This window comes from Cottoperca gobio, chromosome 19, assembly GCF_900634415.1.
Source record: "Cottoperca gobio chromosome 19, fCotGob3.1, whole genome shotgun sequence".
Taxonomy (NCBI): domain Eukaryota; kingdom Metazoa; phylum Chordata; class Actinopteri; order Perciformes; family Bovichtidae; genus Cottoperca; species Cottoperca gobio.
Window position 1 is genome coordinate 14,462,039 of NC_041373.1, and position 20,245 is coordinate 14,482,283.

The 20,245-nt window shown below is 40.9% G+C and overlaps 3 protein-coding genes across 3 annotated transcripts; 2 read left to right on the plus strand and 1 right to left on the minus strand.

Annotated features, from left to right (window-relative positions):
- Positions 1 to 2,882: 2,882 nt before the first annotated feature.
- On the plus strand, positions 2,883 to 5,537 carry LOC115024317 (progestin and adipoQ receptor family member 4-like). The gene is made up of 3 exons (XM_029455786.1): positions 2,883 to 3,048; positions 4,055 to 4,273; positions 5,104 to 5,537. Exons 1-3 carry the CDS (start codon positions 2,883 to 2,885, stop codon positions 5,535 to 5,537), a joined length of 819 nt encoding a protein of 272 aa, XP_029311646.1.
- A 400-nt stretch (positions 5,538 to 5,937) lies between these two features.
- pelo (pelota mRNA surveillance and ribosome rescue factor) lies at positions 5,938 to 13,770 on the minus strand. Its single transcript, XM_029455767.1, has 13 exons — positions 13,344 to 13,770; positions 12,711 to 12,803; positions 11,854 to 12,004; positions 11,475 to 11,565; positions 10,145 to 10,308; positions 8,546 to 8,606; positions 8,148 to 8,309; positions 8,012 to 8,058; positions 7,856 to 7,929; positions 7,683 to 7,754; positions 7,464 to 7,541; positions 7,335 to 7,366; positions 5,938 to 6,388 (listed from the first exon to the last, which is right to left on the minus strand). The coding sequence occupies exons 1-13, from the start codon at positions 13,382 to 13,384 to the stop codon at positions 6,294 to 6,296; spliced, it is 1,161 nt and encodes a 386-aa protein (XP_029311627.1). The 5' UTR covers positions 13,385 to 13,770; the 3' UTR covers positions 5,938 to 6,293.
- Positions 13,771 to 13,938: 168 nt separating this feature from the next.
- ppp1cab (protein phosphatase 1, catalytic subunit, alpha isozyme b) lies at positions 13,939 to 19,953 on the plus strand. The gene is made up of 7 exons (XM_029455775.1): positions 13,939 to 14,314; positions 15,419 to 15,550; positions 16,105 to 16,335; positions 16,770 to 16,874; positions 17,793 to 18,016; positions 18,591 to 18,725; positions 18,816 to 19,953. The coding sequence occupies exons 1-7, from the start codon at positions 14,260 to 14,262 to the stop codon at positions 18,909 to 18,911; spliced, it is 978 nt and encodes a 325-aa protein (XP_029311635.1). The 5' UTR covers positions 13,939 to 14,259; the 3' UTR covers positions 18,912 to 19,953.
- The last annotated feature ends 292 nt before the right edge of the window (positions 19,954 to 20,245 follow it).

Sequence of the window (20,245 nt, forward strand, 5' to 3'; positions counted from 1 at the left end):
TTACCTTATGAGCCTCTTGAGCCAGAGTCACCTGGACAATCTTACGGTGCGTCAGGGAAAGAGGTTTCATTTTGAAAGCTTCACTAACCCTAACATACTGCAGATCTCTTATCTGTTTATTTTTCCCTTGACCTCTTAGTGGAGGGAGAGGAACAGACACCGGCAGTCGAAGGAGAGGGGATGCCCGTTGGTGCATACGGTAAGTAAAGAGTGTGTATTTCTGCATGCTGGTCTCTCGTGGCTCAACTGCATTCAGGTAATGTTGAACTATTTGTCCCTTTCAGAACATGTGGGCTATATAAATGGACAAGTGCCGCCACAAGGTAAAACTCAGAAATGTACTAAATGCACACACAGTGTAAATACACTAAAGATGAAATCCTAGTTTACAGCAACACAATTTGTTTCTCCTTCTATCCTGTGTCTCTCTCCCTAGATGTTGCATTTCCTGCAGCTCCCTCTGCCAGCCCCACCCTGGTCTACCCCCCTGTCCCATCCTATCTGCCTATGGAGTCCCTCACACCTGGAGCGGGTGTTGACGACCTGTCCGACCCTGAGGGCACTGATGACCTCGTCCTTGACTCTGCTCCCGCTACAGAAACACACGGCGTGGCTCAGGTGCCGGAGGAACCTGAAGAGCTGCTCCATCAACAGGAGATGCCACGTCAGATACACATTCAGCAGCATCTCAAACTGCATTTTCACCCGCAAGGAAAGTCCTCAAAAGGCAAGTTGGGGTTTTACATGCCAGGCTAGATGTTTTCCAGTTCCCAGTCTTTATGCTCTTTAAAGATATAATATGTAACATTTCTGAATGAGATGTCTAAAAAGGACAAGACCATGTTGTTGAGTTGTGTCACTTGGTCAGAAATTGAGTTTTAAACTACATTTCATGATGCACTTTTAAAATATATATATATTTATTACATGTATGTTTTTAACCTGATGAAGGATTTAAGTTATCGGACGTCTGGATCTTAAGTTACCAAAGAAACAAGCTGAGAAAACGTTTTCGAAGAGGAGGAGACCTCTGTGGATAATTCTGCTCACGTTAAAAAACCTCCTGAACGATGAACATTAAGTAATCCTAACCGGGAGAAGCTGACCGCAATGACAGCAATGGTGGAAGACGATAACTCCCGTGATCCCACGCTACTTCACGATGCCACGTCTTTTTTCATTGTTTTGATTGAGAGACCCCTAGTGGCAGAAAATAACATATTGTGCCTTTAAGCTACATATTTAACGGTGCATCTGGTATCGATCCTTTCATTGAACTCTCACCAAGAAAGGGTTTTTCCCAAAATGTTTCCCAACATGCCAAACATTCAAATCTGAGCAGAGGAAATAAAACGTAATCGTACAGTATAAGTAAATTCTTTCTTTTCTTTGTCTTCAGGAGGCGCAAAGAACGACAAATACGACTTGAATAGCTTCTTTGGGAATAGTGGCTATCAAGGTAAGAACAGATTCAAACTAAAAAGATTATAATTTTCAGTTTGCTGCCTGCTGTACAACTCTCATCCTTCTCCTCACAGGTTAACCCTGCAGACAACGACAAGTACCTTTTTCTGCCGTCGTATATTATTTTTGAATGTTTCCTAATTGTATATTTTTTCTTTTAATATCCTCTGTCGAATAGTCCTGTTTTGTGTGTGTTCGTGGAGGTAAAACAGCATTTAAACATTCTGAGTTTCTGTTTCTGTATATTATATGCACCCCGCATTACCTTTTCGTCCTGCACTCACTGCTCGCTGTACAATTCAAAGAATTGGTTGCTGGAGTTTGTCTGCTGCATATGGTCAGTGTTTTTGATTGAATCAGTCAGTTTTGCCTGATATTATCAACTCAACATAATCCTGTTAACATAATTCAGTCTAATTTATTTTGCATGGGAGAGGGTTTTTTTTTACTACTTGTGGCAAATATCTGTTTATTATTGTACAGAATTTGATTGAATAAAACCATCAATGTTTACCAACAGTGGAAAATCACTTGTGTGTATGTGTGTTTCTGTACATTTAATATCACTAGAGGAGTAACTAAGAATATTTACTCAAGTATTGTACTTTTGTATAATTATATGAGTATTTCCATTTCCTACTACTTTATACTTCTACTACAATGACTACTACTACTACTACTACTACTACTTTAATTTATTTGAAAACATAAGTTACTTTGAAGATTCAGATAAGATAAACTTTATTGACACATTATTGCATCAATAATTATCCAACAATATAATGTATAAGGCAACAAGACACGAAGAAGAAAGCTAACGGGTAATATTTTATAAATGATTCTATTGTGCAGAAAGAGTACTCGTACTTTTGGTACTTTAAGTATATGTTGATGCTAATACTTTTGTACTTTTACTTTAAGTGAAAGATAAATGTAGGATCTGAGGAGCCAAACTCATTAAATGCTAAGGAATTATCAGTTTCATTAAACGTTGTAACCCCCAGATCGTCCTGAATGCAACACAGTTGTAAACACATATAGGGAATAGGAACATGTGTGCAGTCTGTAATAAGGGAAATACAAAATACACCTATGTTCACAATAAAGCTGAGCCTCTTATGAGCCATGACAAGGAGCTGCTGCGGTAGTGCACATGGCTTTTTGTGAGGATTACCCCAGCTTAGGGATAAGACCCCCTTTCTGATTGGCCCTACTGAAAGCATGCCATTTGGCCAGCTCAACAGGTTGCTTGCTTAGAATTACACCTGTCCAATGATGGATTTCGAGGAGCAGAATTTCCGGCTCGTTGTGGTCATGACTGTGCCTCCGAGTCCTGAAAGTGGCCTCGTTTAGGATGTAAATGGTGAGGAACCTATACTGTCAACTAAATGTGAGGGCATTGGCTGCAGGAAGTCGTGATGGTGCTTTACAAAGGGCCGCGGCTGTTGGAATTTGCAAAGACCCCTCAACACCTTCAGTTCAACAAGTATGTCCTGACGGGTTACCGGCCAGTGTCCACGGCTCAGGAGTGCCTCAGGAGCCTCTTCTACATGCACAATGAGCTGGGGAACATTTACACACACGGTAAGTCCAGAAAATAACTGCATTGCCTTTACCTTAAACGGCTATTCTTTCTTAAAAGTGTCCATCTGTACCAAATATAAAATCTATTTACATTATCCTATTACAGTTAAATACAGAGCAAATGTTTCTCACCATTTAACTATGAGGGAAGCACAAACAAATGGGTCGCAGATGTCACTACTCTCACTTATGGACAGTTACAAGTATACTTGACAGGAGTGTGTAATGAGGATATGGGGCATTAGCTGTAATCTGCCCTGGGAATCCCTGTCCTGGAAATAACCTACTGTTAACAAGGTCTTTAAAGGTGTGTGTGGTTGCCTGACACTTATAAGATGTAAATGCCCACATATGTATCATAATGGGGGGGAAAATGCTCTTGGAGATAAAGACATTTGCATAGACAGCGAGCCGTTATTAGGATAGAATTACATGTTAACACAGTTTCAAAATGTGTGCCTTTGATGTAGGAGTTATAAATTCAAATCAAGCTGTGCAAAGAGGAGCAAAAATAGAAGGTTAACTGTGCACGAGCTAAAACCCAGACAACCTTGAACTTCCGAAAGGTATTTTCCTCTTGCTCCATTTTCTCCTTGGCTATCCCATAAGTTCATTAAGGCTAACACTCTTACTAAGGGGAAGTGAAGGGCATTAGCTTTAAAGTGTTGCTCACATTTCTTTACGCATGGGGCCAACAGCCACATCCCCGTGTTCCTGGTAAAGAAACAAACGGAGGAACCACTACACTAGTAAATTCCTCATACTGTTCTGCATGAGGTAATATCTAATTACACCTGCTCACTATAAAGACAGATGTACCTTCTACATAGTGTTACAAACCTTTATTAAAACCTTTCGACATACTGTAGAGATAACTGTGCAATACTAAAGGATTTATAATTAGAGGGCTTTCTAAAGGACTCTGTGTAGGTTTCAAACATGTCTTCTCTAATTAATGAATTTCTCCACTTCCCCCCTTCTCCTCCTACTCCTCCGGTCACCTCAGGCGTCCCTTTTTTCCTTTTCTTGGTGCTGCTGCCTTTTAGTATTCCCTGGATGGAGGTGGACAGTTCCTGGATCTGTGTGGTGCACTACCTGGCCTGCCTCTGCCCCACCGTGGGCTCGGTGGTCTACCATGTGTTCATGAACCACGTGGGAGGAGAACATGTGTACGACACCCTGCTCTCCATGGACATGTTCGGGGTGTGCCTAGTTAACACCCTGGGTAGGTCGTCGATGATTGGCTCAGCTGTCTTCTATCTGAATTCTTAGATATTGTTAAAAAAGCAATACAAAAATGTCATTATTTTATCTAAACTAAATGCTAGGAAAAACATTACTTTTGATGCATTGCATTAAGCTCATAATAAAGCAACAATAACCCCAGTGGAAACCAGGATCATAGCACGTATTTGCCCCATAAACATACGATAAACGTGAGAAATTGGTCCAATTTAGAGGAAAACAATTGTGAAGCTCGGGTTTTAGATTGAAAGCCTGATATATTTAATTTTAATCCATTAATCATTGCTGTGGGATCAAAAATTGTTGTTTTAATAGCTTTCAATGAGGTCCTTAAGGCTCTGATTATATATGTATTATATAATAATATGCTTAAATGCTTTCTTGAGTTCGATTAATTGGCTCTTTTCCTGTTTCAAGTCTTTATGCTAAGCTTTCTAACGAGTGCTGGTTATAGCCTTACATTTAAGGCTGTTTTTGGTTTTGTTTTGTCTTCTACATCTGCATTTCGTTGTGCAACCCTGTTGTAGAATGACAGTAAATGATCCTTGAATCTTGAGCCAGACGGTGTAATTGTTCTGAGATTTTACAAGGTTTGTTGTTTTTTTAAATGTTGGCCTTCAAGTCTCAAATCAAGTCTATATGGAGTCAAGTCTCAGTAACGTCTCACAACAGCCCAAGTTAAGTACATCTCAAGTCTTTGTGACTTAACAGTCAACATCTAAAGTCGACACCTCGCTAATAATAACCTTGACAAACACCAAGTCAATAACAATTACTTAATTTGATTTCTATTTTGCCTCTTGTCCACAGGTGCACTTCCCATCGTCCACATCACCCTTTATTGCTACCCAGCCACGCGACAGACTGCCTTGCTGGCCTACATCCTCCTGTCAGCCTACGGCATCTACTGTGCCACCACGGCCCGCACCAACATCCTGCGCCTGCAAGCTTTCGCCTGGCAGGCCATGTTCCGCTTCACCCTCTTCCTGTTCCGGGTGTTCGGCAGCGGGGTGGGCAGCCCAAACTCCCTGCGCCTCTTTGTCATCATGGACTCTCTGGCTGTAGTGGGCGGGCTGGTCAACATCATCCAGATCCCTGAGCGCTTCATCCCCGGCCTGTTTGACAACTGGGGTAACAGCCACCAGATAATGCATGTGATGGTTATTTGCTCAATTATCTACCTGCATTGGGGCACACTGGAGGATTTAGCCTGGATTAAGACCTACCAGTGTCCCACCGAGTGACGCGAAGTGTATAAAGTATGCACTCAGGGCTACGCTGATAGAAAGGAGATTTAGCAGAGAGAACTTGCCTTTCGCAAGTTGTTTTAAAAATGCACTTTAGTCTTAGTTGCTATCATTCTTCACAAGGGAAGTTTGCAATTTGACATTTTGCCACAGCAGAATAAGAGGAACTTGCAGTGTTGTAACTGTGGAACTCAAATAACATATCAAATTAAAAATCCTGAGCATACTTGATTTTTAGTTTGTTGAAATGCAGTAGTTTTGGGTCATATTACCCATAACCAAAATAGATTTTGAATGGAAAATGTTACTGTATTTAATAAATTATATATTTTTACATCTTGTTTCAACGTGTGTCTCATTCAAGAATTGTTCATGTGACAAACTGGAATAACGCAAGTGGTTGAATGCTTCTTTTTAATTTCAAGAGAAATATATTTTATATACACGTGGAAAGAAAAATCACAGTCGGGCAAAATGTTAATTGTTTTCATTTGGACTTGGCAACAAATGTTACATTCCTTTTCATTGGCGTCACCTTCAAACCAAAAGCACCAAAGACGGCATAAACTTATTTGATATTACAACCTCTTTAAAGAAAGAGGTGTGGATGTTGCAGAGCTAGAATAGAGTTTAGAACAGCTTTTTTATTGTTTTACAACACGCAGAGTCAATGTGCTCTTGTGTTATCTGCTACAATGGACGACCTTCCTCTTCTTTTCTCCCAATATGAGCTCTCAGCTCCATTTCTGTGGATCAGTCTTCGTCTGAGCTGCTGTCGTCCTCGGACTCTGACAGGTCGGCAATGGGAAACCTCAAGATGGCGGCCACACCACACAGCTGAGTCAGTTCTGAGGAGACAGTCAAGGAGAAATGAAAAGATGACAGTACACAGCCAGAACCTTAGGCTGATTTTATCTAGAAGTACAGAAGTGCAAAGAGCGCAATCGTAGTCGACGTCGTCAACGTAGAGAAACAATCAATTCAGTGTTCTGAATCAGCACATTTACAGAGCATACCTGATAGTATGTTGCTGTTATTTTACTCATACTTGTTGTTACAAGTTAGGCAGAATTATGTAACACAGAATTATGTAACACACCTGAAAAGAGTTGCACTCATTTCAAAAGGGACAATGTGAAGTCTTTCATCACTATTAGCGCTGTGGAGCAATGTTTTAACAGCCGGTCCCTGTTTTGTTTGTATCATGCACAGGGATATGCATGTAATGCCATTTACATTATTCCACCATATGCTGTATTGTACTAAGAAGTAAAGCAATGCTTCAGTAACACACACTTAATACTGTTGGTCTATGTTGTAGTATCTACATATTTTTCAATATTATATATATATATATATATATAAAAATAAAGTTACAATATATAACAACAATAATGGGGCAACCGTAATGTTAAAACTTCCCTTCGGGGATCAATAAAGTATTTCAGATTCTTAGTCTGAAAGACGAAGACTGCAAGCTTGCAAAGATGGACGTAAACAAAGGTTTGAAATTATTATTTTTGAAGTCTGACCTGCGATTGTTTGTTGAGGAGCGGACTTTGTTCAAGGGCCTGACGGATACCCACAATGTGTTTCTTGTGAGGAACACTGAGTGTAAACGTTACTTATTTTGTTCACAAGAGACTCCACAGAGTACCTTTAATTAACAAGTAGATTATGCTTGATTAATGATTTTGTCAAATAAATGCTACGGATATACGTGTTTACAAAAAACTTCCGAGTCTTTTAATGTAGAATTCTTTTTAAATCTGAACGTTTGTTTTTTTTACTTACGTTCACCAGACACGTGAAGGCTTGAGAATATTCTGCATGAAAGAAAAGAGAGAACATGCATCAGCAGGATGCTCGGCAAAGGACTTATTGAATGTTGATGTAGTTAGTCTTTCTAAAGAGGATTGGTACCTGACATTACCGCCTCCATTATCTCTCACGCTGTCCACCAACCGAACGTAACGACTCCTCGTGGGGACATCCTGATGTCTGGACACACATTAAACATTTTTTACACAGAGAAGATTTCATTGTTCTGGTGTGAGAATCACTGATAATCTTAAAGCCAATAACCAAACCTGTGCTGTGTATTTGAAATAGATGTTGATAGATGAATGTCTCAGTACGAACCTGAACAGCTTATCGCTTATCAACAAGGTGTCGATGGCGAGGGCGTCAGCAGCTTTCTCCACGTGAGCCAGACTGTGAGGATGCAAAGATACAAAGGTCGTTGATTATCAGTGCGAGTGAACGATGCCTCTGTGGGGTCGCTTCCTGTTAACTGTTACTCCATCATCACTCACCCATAAAAGGCTCTGTCAGGCTCATGCTGCAGCATCTTGTAGAACTCTTCCAGTGCTCTCACTTCTGCTGCTGCCTGAGTGTTAAACACAAATACATGTTAGCATTCATTTACAAGATGATAAAACCAACTGGCAAACCCCAGGAGTCATAGTCACCCTGGTATCAGAAAGCCTACTCGTCACAACGGGGTCGGAAAGGATTTCTGCAGAAACAACAAGCATTTAGAATATAAGTTTTTCACTTTGTGATGAGATTTGATTGTTTTAACTCTCAGGGGCCACCGGCTCGTACCTTTGAGTGAGTACTTATGACCTGAAGACGAGTGGACCAGCATGAATTTAGGTCGATTCTCCAGCAGAATCTTGTTGTCCTGTCGCACCGCCTCTTTAAAGAGGTAGGTGATGAACTGGTCCCTCACAAACCCCGGACTGGCGACCAGGATGCACTTCACCACTGGCGGGAAGAGAAAATAAAAACTTTAATGATGCAAAATTCAACAGAAGCAAGCAAAGAATGTGTGGCAATAATAATAAACCACAAAACATGACGTAGAGTGCAGTTGAGGAGAGGCTAACAGCAAAGCAACTAGTGTGGTGGGAACAAGAAATGTTTGGTGTGTGACACAAAACAGGAACGTACTGTATGTGTTTGCATGTGTAAGTGTGTATATGTCTACATAGCAGAACTACCATCAAAATTGATGTGGCGAAGAATCGCCTGCATCACAGCCTCATAGAACCTCTCCAGCGCCTGCAAACAGAGAGACACACAGTGTATCATCAGCCTACATGACATGTACACCGTGTGTGTTTATTTTTAATTTTTAAATCCCACATGAGAATTGGGGTCATCTTACACTCATGACTACAACAAAAACCCTGTTATGCATCCAACACACACACACACACACACACACACTATCTCTCTGACTCATGCATTAATGCTGAGTCTTGTTGAGATGGTAACATGCATTTAGAAATACCAGTAAGCTTTAGTTTCATGTTTAGTTTTTATATTTAGCTGTAATTGATTTGCCCTATTTTACTTAAGGCCCTGTCACACGACACATACACACGATAGAGCATCACTTACTTATACAAAATGTATCAGACGAATGCATAACGTATACAAGAATATCGGCAACACGCTGGTGTACGTTACATTACAGGTCATTTAGTAGACGCTCTTATCCAGAGCGACTTACATTGAACTAAGTACAGGGACAGTCTCCCTGGAGTAACTCAGGGTTAAGTACCTTGCTCAGGTGACAGCCTGGTATTAAACTCCCGACCTTCTAGTGTAGACCAGTAGGCCATCGCCACACGTTGATATAAGGTAAGGTATACGTAGTATTCGTTAAGAGCAGGCGGTGTTACGCTGGGGTGCGTTGTTGAACGCTGATGTTTTGAGCATGTTCAAAATTACCGGACGTACCCGACGTGTGCTTCATAAATTATGCAGACGTTACACATAGGTTACGTTAGACATACGTGAATACGGAATACTTAAGTGAATACCTACGTGAGTACAGTACGTGAATACGGAATACTTAAGTGAATACCTACGTGAGTACAGTACGTGAATACGTTAGATATCGGCTAACGGTGAACCATACAGCCAACTTATAACGAGTGGATAACCTATTCGTAACCTATGTTAAGCTTATGCCTGACGACGGAGTAACTTATTAAGCGTGTTTCTACAGTACAGCTAGCGTTCAGCGAGCGTTTTGGGAGCTTATTGGGGTTTGAATATAGTATATATATCAGGGGTCACTAACAGGCGGACCTATAGTCAATAAATTATTAAGGGGTTTTCAATTTTAACCGGCGCAGCTTCACTCCGCTCTGTTTTGCGCACACACACACACACACACAGCTAATATTATGAAGCATAATCAGCTGCTAGGATTTTTTTTTTTATTATTGTGCTGGATTTGTGATTCAAGAACGGAGAACGCAGCTTAACCAGGGTAAAAATAAAGCCCTTTAAAGTGAGTGACTGTGTAGCCTGTGTGTTTAATCACGGGTCAAGTCACGGGACACATATTAACCGGTCGGGACCAGATTTTACTTCAAGTTAATTGGTTCTGGTATTGAGCTTTGCAGGTGTGTTGCAAAAGGATGTTTTTATTCTCTCCTCATAATGAGAGGGCGACATGCCAACACACTGCCTACACTTGTGGACTTTAATCTCCCATCCATTCATTCAATCTTCTCTGACACTATTCCCTGATACAAACAACGTCCTGTCTGAGAGCATTGCGGTGGTGCAAAAAGCCGGCCTACCTTCTCGTGCTGAGTGCAGCTCCCCCTTCTCTTGCGAGGAATGGTGACCTCCACTTTTGCACGGACCAGAGTCATGGCGGGGGTCACCAGCACCAGGTTGGCCAGACCCTCCTGCATCACCACAGCTGCCACATCTGCCTTCTGGGTTGCATCACATGCCTGCTCTAAAAGGGTAGACAAACGATGACTGTGAGATAACGGGTACTTTGCGACACAAGGTTTCATTGTGTTAGTGGTAACTGTAGTTGAGTTGAGTTATCACTAAGAATGTCAGAGACACTTTCTACTTAAATGAAAGTTACTGTGGTGAAGATGACAGCAGCAATGACTCAGTGGACCTCCTTCAAACACATGGACCCCATCTGTCTGTTATTCCCTCCTCTGTCTCCTTATTCTGTTCCCATGGCAACACTTTCTCTGTGTTGGCAATGTAAATAAATTACAAAGATGTGCATTCTTCTGTGGAAGAAAGCCAGCTAACATGTCACCCTTTCACTCACGCAATGCAGTCACAATTTAGCTTTTCATTATATGGATCTAACTCCTGATTATTGGTATCTGGCGCGAGTCATTATGGTCTGTAGGTAAAAAAAACAGTTGTAAAAAACAGTAGCTGACATGAAAAGGGAGGTAAAAACAAGAAAATCCAATCTGCATTTCTTTAAGCAAAGCGATTTAAATGAATTGCAAAAACAGCTGATTCTCGTAACAGGATCTCAACTCTTCAACATCTGTAAGCAATTTGTGACATTTGGACTCGCTGTGTTGTTTTAACCATTACGTGTTTGACAGACGGAGAGAGAGCTACATTTTGTCCGAGTGAAAACATGTAAATCTACAGTATCAAACCCAAACACACTGTAACCTATAGTCGTCAAAAGAAGCAAACTTCTCCAAAAATATGGATTGTTTCTGCGCTTTGGTTCATTTGGTCATTTGAGAGAAATGTTGTTCACACTGGAGTGCTCATCAAATTACTGCGCCAAGAATGGCTGAAATGTCTTAATCCTCTTTCAAGAGAACTGTTGGCAGTCAGCTGGGAGTGTGAACAAATCTGAATTAAATGCAAGAAACTACTCTGCGTATGAGGAAAAAGGGGCCGAGATTCTGAGCGTGCGGTTACTAGAGCCCGTGATATTCTGTCTGGTAAACAAGATATTTGTGAGTCCATCTGATTACTGTTTACAAGTCCTGGTCGGCGTGCAAGAGGGAAGTGAGGGATTAAATGAACCAAACACAAGAATGAGCAGTATTGTTCTGCTGGGATCATTCTTACCAAACAAAACTGATATTTAATCTCAGTGAAATGTAAACATTAGCACCTGCTTACCGATTCTATCCAGCACGATGCTGTCCCAGCTCTTTTTAGCCAGAGTGAACTTCCTGTTGAGCTCCAGCTCAATGGTGTGGTAAGCCCCCATCTGATGAATGAAGAAAAGAACAGAGTCTTGTGATTTAAATACATTAGTATGTTAACAATCTTCAGATGTTTGAGTAGGAAAAAGAACATATAATTCTGCTTAGGTCAGTCATTAGATATATTTTTACTGTCCACAACAACCAGTCCACATAAAAAAGTATTTTTACAGTTAAATACACTCAATATGTCTCGCATGCCAAACTTAAAAGAAACTGAATTTTTTCGTAGCTTTTCACATGGAAAGCAAACTGACTAATGATCTGTAGTTACTTCATCAGAAATCTCAGACCTTGACATACTGGTTCTCCTCAAGGTTAGTGCCTTTTACTCTCAGCTGGCAGGCCTGGGAGTCAAAGTCAATAGTCTCCACACATAAAGTCAGAGTAGTGCGGACTCTGGAGCTGCCCACACTTCCAGTAGGTGACTCTGTCTGCACCTTCCTGTGGGAACAGGGCAAAGGGACTTCAGTTCTGTGTTAACAAATTAACAAAATGGTGTCTGTGGCTATTGGGTACATTGTAAAAGTTAGATATTGAAAGAAATAGTATATAAATATATTGTTTATTGGCTCAAAACAAATGTACACTGGCACCATCTGTCCTTAATGTAATCTTGATAGAAATTGCACAACAGCAAAACTTCCTATGATGATCAAGATATGTGGCTGAAGTACATTTGAAGTGTTTCTATGTCTGAGAATTACAAGACAGAGCTGGAAATCTATGTCTTGCAAAAGCAGATTTCTTGCAAAAACAGAAGTCATGAGTAAACAAAGCTTTCTGTTGCAACTCTCCATTTAAAATCTGCACTACACAGTCAAACTGTGTGGCTGGCTGAATGTATAGGTTGGGTGTCTATCAAATCTGATCAGTGTTTGTAATGAAGCTCAACCTTGTTGCCTTGATACTATACCAATGCATACAAGTATGATATTTTAATCCTTATCAGCTGAAGCAATGAATGAAACAGATCCAGAAAGATGCTGCATTGACACTTCTGCAGCTGCATTGACACTTCTGCAGCAGCATCGACACTTCTGCAGTGCTAAGAGATACCAAAGCCAACATCCTTCTCCAAGGGAAAGAGTAAGATATGTGAATGTGCACTGCAGGGTTTCACCTTTATGTGATGATAGTTAGTGGTTACCTGATGGTGGAGGCTCTCAGGCTGTCCCCCACTTGCAGCAGGTTGTATGTGTGCCACATATCCTCTGACTCGTCTGGCATCAGAGTCACCTGACTGAAGAAGTGTATGCAATCAATAAGCCAGGTTCTGAGTTGGTTCCATTTATGTTAGTGATAAATCAAGTGTGGTTTTGATTATCACAACATTCAACTGTAGATATGCTCGAGATGACTAGCCATTATTTGGGGCAATGAAACAGATGGTTCACATATGCAGGAGCATCCATGCTGCTTCAATAATAATAAGAGTACATCAATTATAACACAATCGGGGTTAGCTTTACTTGCTCACTTTTTTTACGCTCTGTCATTCAAGCTAGTGCACAATCTATGCATCATTGTGGTTATAATTCGTATCCCGTTTGTGTGTGTGTGTATGTGTGTGTGTGTGTGTGTGAGTTATTACATAAACTACAAAGGGGACTATTTCTGTACTAACTAATCTAAAACTCCCCATGTCTCCCCACACTGGTGAATGTTTAACCACATAAAGACATTTATTACGACTAAATTATACATTAGACACGACTAAATTAAACACATAAACAATCAGCTGGCATGCTGGTTAGCTTGCTAACATTAGCTAGACACTCACCCGGCATTATCCTTTTCTATGTCTTTATGGAGCAACTTCATGGTCGGATGGTTGTATGATATAAACAAGTGTTATAAACGTAAAATCTACGGGTTAACGATAATCCAAGTTAAAATCATAGTTATTTTGGTGGAAATTAGCAAACTAGCTAAACCATCTCTCAACTTCAGAATGAATCACTCGGTGCGTGTTGCCAGGCGCTAGGACATTGCGTCATGCCAAAATACGTCGTCAATTCTTCCCATCTTGGTCACTTCCGTGGGTGTCGCTTTACTGCGCAACAAATACAGAGCGATACAAACTCGAATATTTCAGTAAATGTGGACAAACTCGGTATTTTTCTTGCACTGTTTGACAAAATCGTTCATGTAAAACAAACACAACATGACATATATCCAAAAATGACTGTCCTTTTTACAGTGTGGTTTGAGATAAGTAAATGCTGACCGACGTTGGAAACAGCCAATCCGTGAAAACAATGGCTCCCCTAAGCACCACCTACTGGCAAAACTGACCAATGGCAGCGCCGGAACGGCCAGACCTTTTCCGTTCAACCTCGCTTTGAGCTAACGCTCATCTAGCCTTTTTTTTGTCCATGGCATGGTGCTAGTAGCTACGGCAGAAATAGCGTTGTCACGAGAAAATACGTATGCTTTAAAGTTAATTCGGATATCTAATGGAAAATAGTTGACTAAAGCGAATTTCTGAAGTACATGATAGGCATCACATCTTTAAAAATTCATTACCAAGCCTCACATTTTGAGGTTGCCAATTCTGCCCCAAGGTTAGCTAGCGGGCTAACGATAGCCGATTAACGCTAAACTAGTTGAGCTAACGGTAACCCGGTAGCCCGTTTTAAGTTACTAAGTCTTGAATTCGTAGGAGTGATAGAAACCGACCAGGATAGAGGAATAGCATGGCCGAAGCCGATAAGTTGAACATCGACTCCATTATACAACGTCTGCTGGAAGGTAAGACAGTATTTCGCTCGATATTTATTCACCGAGGTAGCCATTTTAGCTAACCGATGCTAGACAACGATAGCCACCTATGCTAGGTTAGCCAGAGTTCATATCTTGCTTCTTTCCAACAAAACACAGGATATTGACCGCCAGTTATGTTTGGTCGTTAGCATCCATCTCTCAGCAAATGAACGTTGTGTTGTTCCCGCTCAATAAATAATGTTACCTTGTCAACGTTTTTATATTTATACTATTGTTTTACTCAACCTGTGATAGTATCCACACATTAGACATTGTAGGAGTCGGTGTGTTTGACCTGGATTAACACTTGAAATGGATGTACCGTTTACTGGAGCAATTTATTTGCATGTTTTTTTTAGTAAATGCGTCGTTCCCTCGAAGTCCTCGAATAAAATTTACATTACTTGCTATCCAAAATGCTTTTAGGTAGTACGGTCAAAATGTAAATGTACTGCCAAAAGAAACTAACAATGTATTACTGTATATCATCAGGTGGCTTTTCAGTTAGTTCATAGTTGTCCTCATTCCTGAAGTATTAGTTGCTTGATATTTACATCCAAACGAGTTGGGGCAAGCTCAAGGTGTTTTTTAAGTCCCATACCCAAGTTAAAGGGCAGGGGGGGGCATAGTATCATGCATTTACATTTAAATTAAACAATGTTACTGCTAAAAATAAAAAAAACTGAGTATCTTTTGGTTGTTGATGAGCATTAACATTTCCATTGGGAAAACATGCTATCTACAGTATCGCCTTTCTCTTCCCCATTTCAGTCTTTAACTCAAACATCTTTTCTATAATCATGATTTCTCGTGTAATGGATGAAAGAGTCCATTGAATACTAAACAGCATGCACACACTACATATTAACATTTGCCAACTGTCCGTGGCAGCCCGCCTTATTTTACAGAACATGTGAATTCTATTTAAATCTCAATTGGCTGCTTTATCAAAAATACTGTTATTAGTTAAACTTTCGTTTTGCACACTATCTTTGAATAACAGATTAGCGTGAATAATAAACTCTGCTGTGTTTATGGTCTTTTTGTTTCCAGTGCGTGATTTCTCACTCTTGTTGCATTCTTCCCTCGCAGTGAAAGGCTCCAGACCTGGCAAAAATGTTCAGCTGACAGAGAATGAAATCCGTGGTCTCTGCCTCAAATCCAGGGAGATCTTTCTCAGCCAGCCAATCCTGCTCGAACTTGAGGCGCCCCTTAAGATTTGTGGTGAGGCTTAGTTGTGTTTAGAGTCTGGGGAATTCTCAAGTGTGGTAAAATAACATTTACAAACAGATTTAGATGGCTGTTTTAGCTTATCGTGCAGGACTGTTATGAGAAAGTTTAGATTTGCGTTATATAGCACACGGATGTGACCGTGTCACATAATTATAGGGCTAAAGGGATGAGCTGATAAAACTGGCCTGCCTGTGCAGTGCTGTTTTGCACTTCAGGTCTCTCTGGAGTTGCTCTCCTGTGTCCTACTGCTGATGCCACTTAATGAACAATGCTAGTTTAAAGGAACAGTCTAAGTCGCACTGAATGCAAGCTTGGACGTTCAGTTAGTTCTCTGATCATCACAAGCAATCAACACCGAAATAAGTGTTAATTTATTGTAATGCGTGGCCAATCATTGTATGAAGTGTTATTTTGCAGGTTGCCAAGTGTTGTTGTACCTTTATCATGTCTGTTATGTTTTGTTGTGCATATACACACAGCATGATAATCACACCTTTGACAAACATTGCCGTTTCCACTCTAATACTGCTCGTCTATCTCACCAGGTGATGTTCATGGGCAGTACTATGATCTGCTGAGGCTGTTTGAATATGGGGGCTTTCCACCAGAGAGCAACTACCTGTTCCTGGGGGACTATGTAGACAGAGGCAAGCAGTCCTTGGAGACCATCTGCCTGTTGCTGGCATACAAGATCAAATACCCAGAAAACTTCTTTCTGCTGAGAGGAAACCATGAGTGCGCCTCCATTAACAGAATATATGGCTTCTACGATGAGTGTAAGTCATGTGGCATGTACACAGATGAATAATTAATCTTACCTCTACTATTTAGAGTTACTAGCTGTTTGCAAAAATGTAATCCCAAACCTGTAGGCTTTTGTATACTCTATATAATATAGTCAGTGGTGTTCACTTTTTAAATGTTAAAAAAGAGAGAAAGCAGTGTAAAAAGTAGACACAAAAGTGACTGCCTTGTTTGTAGTAACAAAAGCCACAATGCAGATAAGCTCTCGGTACACTTGGCTTCAGGCTAAGGAGCACAATCGGGCACTATCTATGAGCAGTAAACAATCACATGCCCTTCTCTGCCGATCATAGACCCGGGTTTATGGAAAATCTTGTTTCTAATGTTATGCAATAGGTGCAGCTTTTGAAACTTTATTGGCCTCAAGATTAGATTGTGATCAAGTTATTGCGGTTTCCTCCCACAGGTAAGAGGCGATACAACATAAAACTGTGGAAGACCTTCACTGACTGCTTCAACTGTTTGCCTGTTGCAGCCATTGTTGATGAGAAGATCTTCTGTTGCCATGGAGGTATCCTCATCAAACGCACACACACAAACTCGCCTCTGCACTGTTGTGACTGTCAACATAATGGTCAAAGACCTGCGGGACTGTGGGGGATCTTAATTTCTTGTTTATGTATATTTAATATCCTTGCCCTGTTCAGCAGTCATGTCTGTAGAGTGCTTTTTTTTTCATAATCAAAACATTCACACCTACAATAACAAATAGGAAACAGTTTTGATATACAGGTACATCTTTAACAGACTGCTTATGACTGGCATGGCTGGACTAAATGTGTACCAAGTTACCATAGACGGTGCCTTCTGTCCAATAGAATTAGTGTCATATAGGTTTTAACACAGTTCGTATGTCTTACACATTATTATTATTATTATACTGTATGTGACCTGGTAATAGTCTTAACAAATGCCAGTCAATCACTCGCACAATGCTCAGCTCAGAAAGAAGCAAAATGGAAGGCGCAAATCTCTCTGTGCGGAGCTCTTGACAAATAAAAAACATGACTGATTTAAAGAATAAACTAATGTAAATAACAGGTGTTATTTATTATTTATGTATTGTGTAGTGCTTGTAATACAGAAAATGGCACCAAGAGCCAGTCACAGCTATCTCAAATCTGTGAGACCCACCAGGCGAAATATGTAAACAGGCACGGGTGATCATGAGGGTAAACGCCACCTCCCTCTTCAAACGTATGAGGACAAAACGCACAGAAAGGCTGTTGTATGCTTGCAAGAGTTTTTCTTCGGTTGAGCACACTGCAGTTAAAGATTGATAATTTTTTGATCATATATTCTGTCTCTGGGTCATTTTTAAACTGAAAACAAGCAGTTAAATCAAACCCAGACGTCAGAACACCAAGAAACATACTGTATGTGTTTTCTGCTGTCTAACATTGAACTATTCTTCATTGGACTTCTCCAGGTCTGTCCCCAGACCTCCAGTCTATGGAGCAGGTGCGAAGGGTCATGCGCCCCACTGATGTGCCTGACCAGGGCCTCCTCTGCGACCTGCTTTGGGCTGACCCAGACAAGGATGTGCTGGGCTGGGGTGAAAACGACCGCGGTGTCTCCTTCACCTTTGGCGCCGACGTGGTCACAAAGTTCCTCCACAAACATGACATGGACCTCATTTGTCGGGCCCATCAGGTCAGTGCATAACATGGATCCTAAGGCTGAAGATGTAATGAAAGGAAGAAGAGATAAATAAAACAAATGAATAATTTAAAATGTAAGCCACCCCTCTTCTGCATGTCTTGTAAACGTTGGGAGTGGATCTCAGGCATCTTGTTATTGTAAAACTCAATGTGCTCGGAGCAGTTATACAGAGACGATGACAAAAGTAGTTCTACCCCAATTTATGTTAAATAGGGAGGATGTTTCTTTCCCCCTGCAGTATTTTTGTGTTGTGAATCTTTCCTCCCTTTTCCACATGAACTCCTTGTGTAGTTAAGGCAAGGCTAGAACTTTTAGCAAACAAGCGTGTCCAGCTGTTAGGGAAAAGTGAAGTGGAACTGCTGTACTTGGATAGCCCCGTGACCACTTCAGCACGGTTGGATTTCAGCCCAGTTTTTACTAATATCCAGGTAGGCAGTTCAAGTGATAGCAATGAATTTATGATTTTATGTTTGTGCCCGATTTTATTGTATACAGGTGAGAAGCAAATGTTTAAACCGACTCTCTCTCCTCACAACTTGTTACCCTGTCGTTCTTCTGTTTTCAGGTGGTCGAGGACGGATATGAGTTCTTTGCAAAGAGGCAGCTGGTGACTCTGTTCTCAGCCCCAAATTACTGCGGGGAGTTCGACAATGCCGGAGCCATGATGAGCGTAGATGAGACCCTCATGTGCTCATTCCAGGTAAGCATACACATACCCTACACATCGGAATGTCAACGTTTTTGTTGTTGTTCTGTGCTCAGTTTTACTATCTTTGCCTTTTTATTACAGATTCTCAAACCTGCAGACAAGAAGTTGTTCTATGGTGGTGGAGGGGGCATGGGCTCTACCCGCCCAGTCACTCCCCCAAGGAAAGCTAAGAAATGACAGCAGTAGTTTGCCCTCAACCTCCAACCCATCCCTCCTGCCCTCTCTACCTCTCTTCTCCTTTCTTTCACCAAACAGCCAGAAATCAAACCTATACCCAGGGCTTTTTTCCTTTTTTATCTGTACTTCTTAAAACATTTAATGTTACGAATTGTCTGAGTGAGTGCGTGCGTGCGCAGATGACAAACGCGTCTCGTCTGTCGGTGAGCATTAAAATCATGTGTGCACGTGTACATTTTGTGTGAGAGTATTAGAGATTTATACTTTCCCCTCTCTCTTACCACTCCTCCCGTGGAAAGGTTAAAACCACAGTGTCTGTCTGTACAGTAATTTTGACTGAAGAAGCAGGGTTTGGGAGACAGTGGGAGATTGCTGACATGATTCATTCAGCAGCAAACCCCTGCCAGCAGGTGGCGTGTGTGTACTTGTAGAGGGGGGAAGTATTTTGTTTTCCCTGTCCTCTGTACTGTAAAATCTCAAACACAGGTGTGTGCATGTGTGTGCGTGCGTGCATGCGCTGTCTTGTCTATCTGAGCATGGCGTCTTGGTATCCTTGAAGAGGAAGGAGTATGTCACCTTGTCTCGAAAGAGCTAGCGCATGCTTACCCACCCACACACACACACACACACGCATATGACTCTTCAGATTCATATGAGCCAGAGCTGTAAAAACCCCATACAGTTTAGGTTTGTACAGATTTGATTACTTGAAAGAGATTTTTTGTGAATTCGTTTTGTAGTCTTTCATCAAGTTGACCAATAAAGCGAGAATCTGAGCTACAATGTGTACTAGTCATTTGTATTGTGATCCTGTAACTGCTGTGTTACAAATGAGTGGATTTCATACGGATCCCCTGCATATAGCGCTTTGGTTACCAGTCCTCTACTCGGGTTACCTGAGTTTTAACAATTTATAGGATTGAATTGTTGAAACTCTGCTTGTTGTTTTCATCCAGCGTCTCTTCTCAAGGAATTTATTTCACTGTTTATTTTATTACAATTTTGAAACAAAACCTGCAATAAACTGTCACTGTTAAAAGAAGCACAATGTAATGAATGTTTTCTAATATTAGCCTGGCTTTTGAAACTATAATTTTCCTGCAATTCATGGTTTTTATTTATCTGTCTGTTATTTTCTCTTCTCGATTTTAATCTTTTGGCATGCAACATGTCAAATGGTAAACGCCTTAAACTTAAGATGTTCTCATCAAATTACTTGTTTTTTTCCGTCAAATATCCTAAGAGCTAAGATTCAATTAACTGTCCTGTAAGACGAGGAAAAGAAAAGCAAATCCTCGAAGTTGAGAAGCTGGAGCCAGCACGTGTATTTTAAC

Bases quoted from the DNA above. Each gene is read 5' to 3' on its own strand.
- LOC115024317 (XM_029455786.1), top strand. From the start codon at position 2,883: ATGGTGCTTTACAAAGGGCCGCGGCTGTTGGAATTTGCAAAGACCCCT. The intron at 3,049-4,054 runs GTAAGTCCAGAA...CGGTCACCTCAG, and splicing joins GGGGAACATTTACACACACG to GCGTCCCTTTTTTCCTTTTC. The intron at 4,274-5,103 runs GTAGGTCGTCGA...TCTTGTCCACAG, and splicing joins GTGCCTAGTTAACACCCTGG to GTGCACTTCCCATCGTCCAC.
- pelo (XM_029455767.1), bottom strand. From the start codon at position 13,384: ATGAAGTTGCTCCATAAAGACATAGAAAAGGATAATGCCGG. The intron at 8,059-8,147 runs GTACGAGCCGGT...TTGTTTCTGCAG, and splicing joins TCATAAGTACTCACTCAAAG to AAATCCTTTCCGACCCCGTT. The intron at 7,930-8,011 runs GTGACTATGACT...TTTAACACTCAG, and splicing joins GTAGGCTTTCTGATACCAGG to GCAGCAGCAGAAGTGAGAGC.
- ppp1cab (XM_029455775.1), top strand. From the start codon at position 14,260: ATGGCCGAAGCCGATAAGTTGAACATCGACTCCATTATACAACGTCTG. The intron at 15,551-16,104 runs GTGAGGCTTAGT...CTATCTCACCAG, and splicing joins GGCGCCCCTTAAGATTTGTG to GTGATGTTCATGGGCAGTAC. The intron at 16,336-16,769 runs GTAAGTCATGTG...TTCCTCCCACAG, and splicing joins ATATGGCTTCTACGATGAGT to GTAAGAGGCGATACAACATA.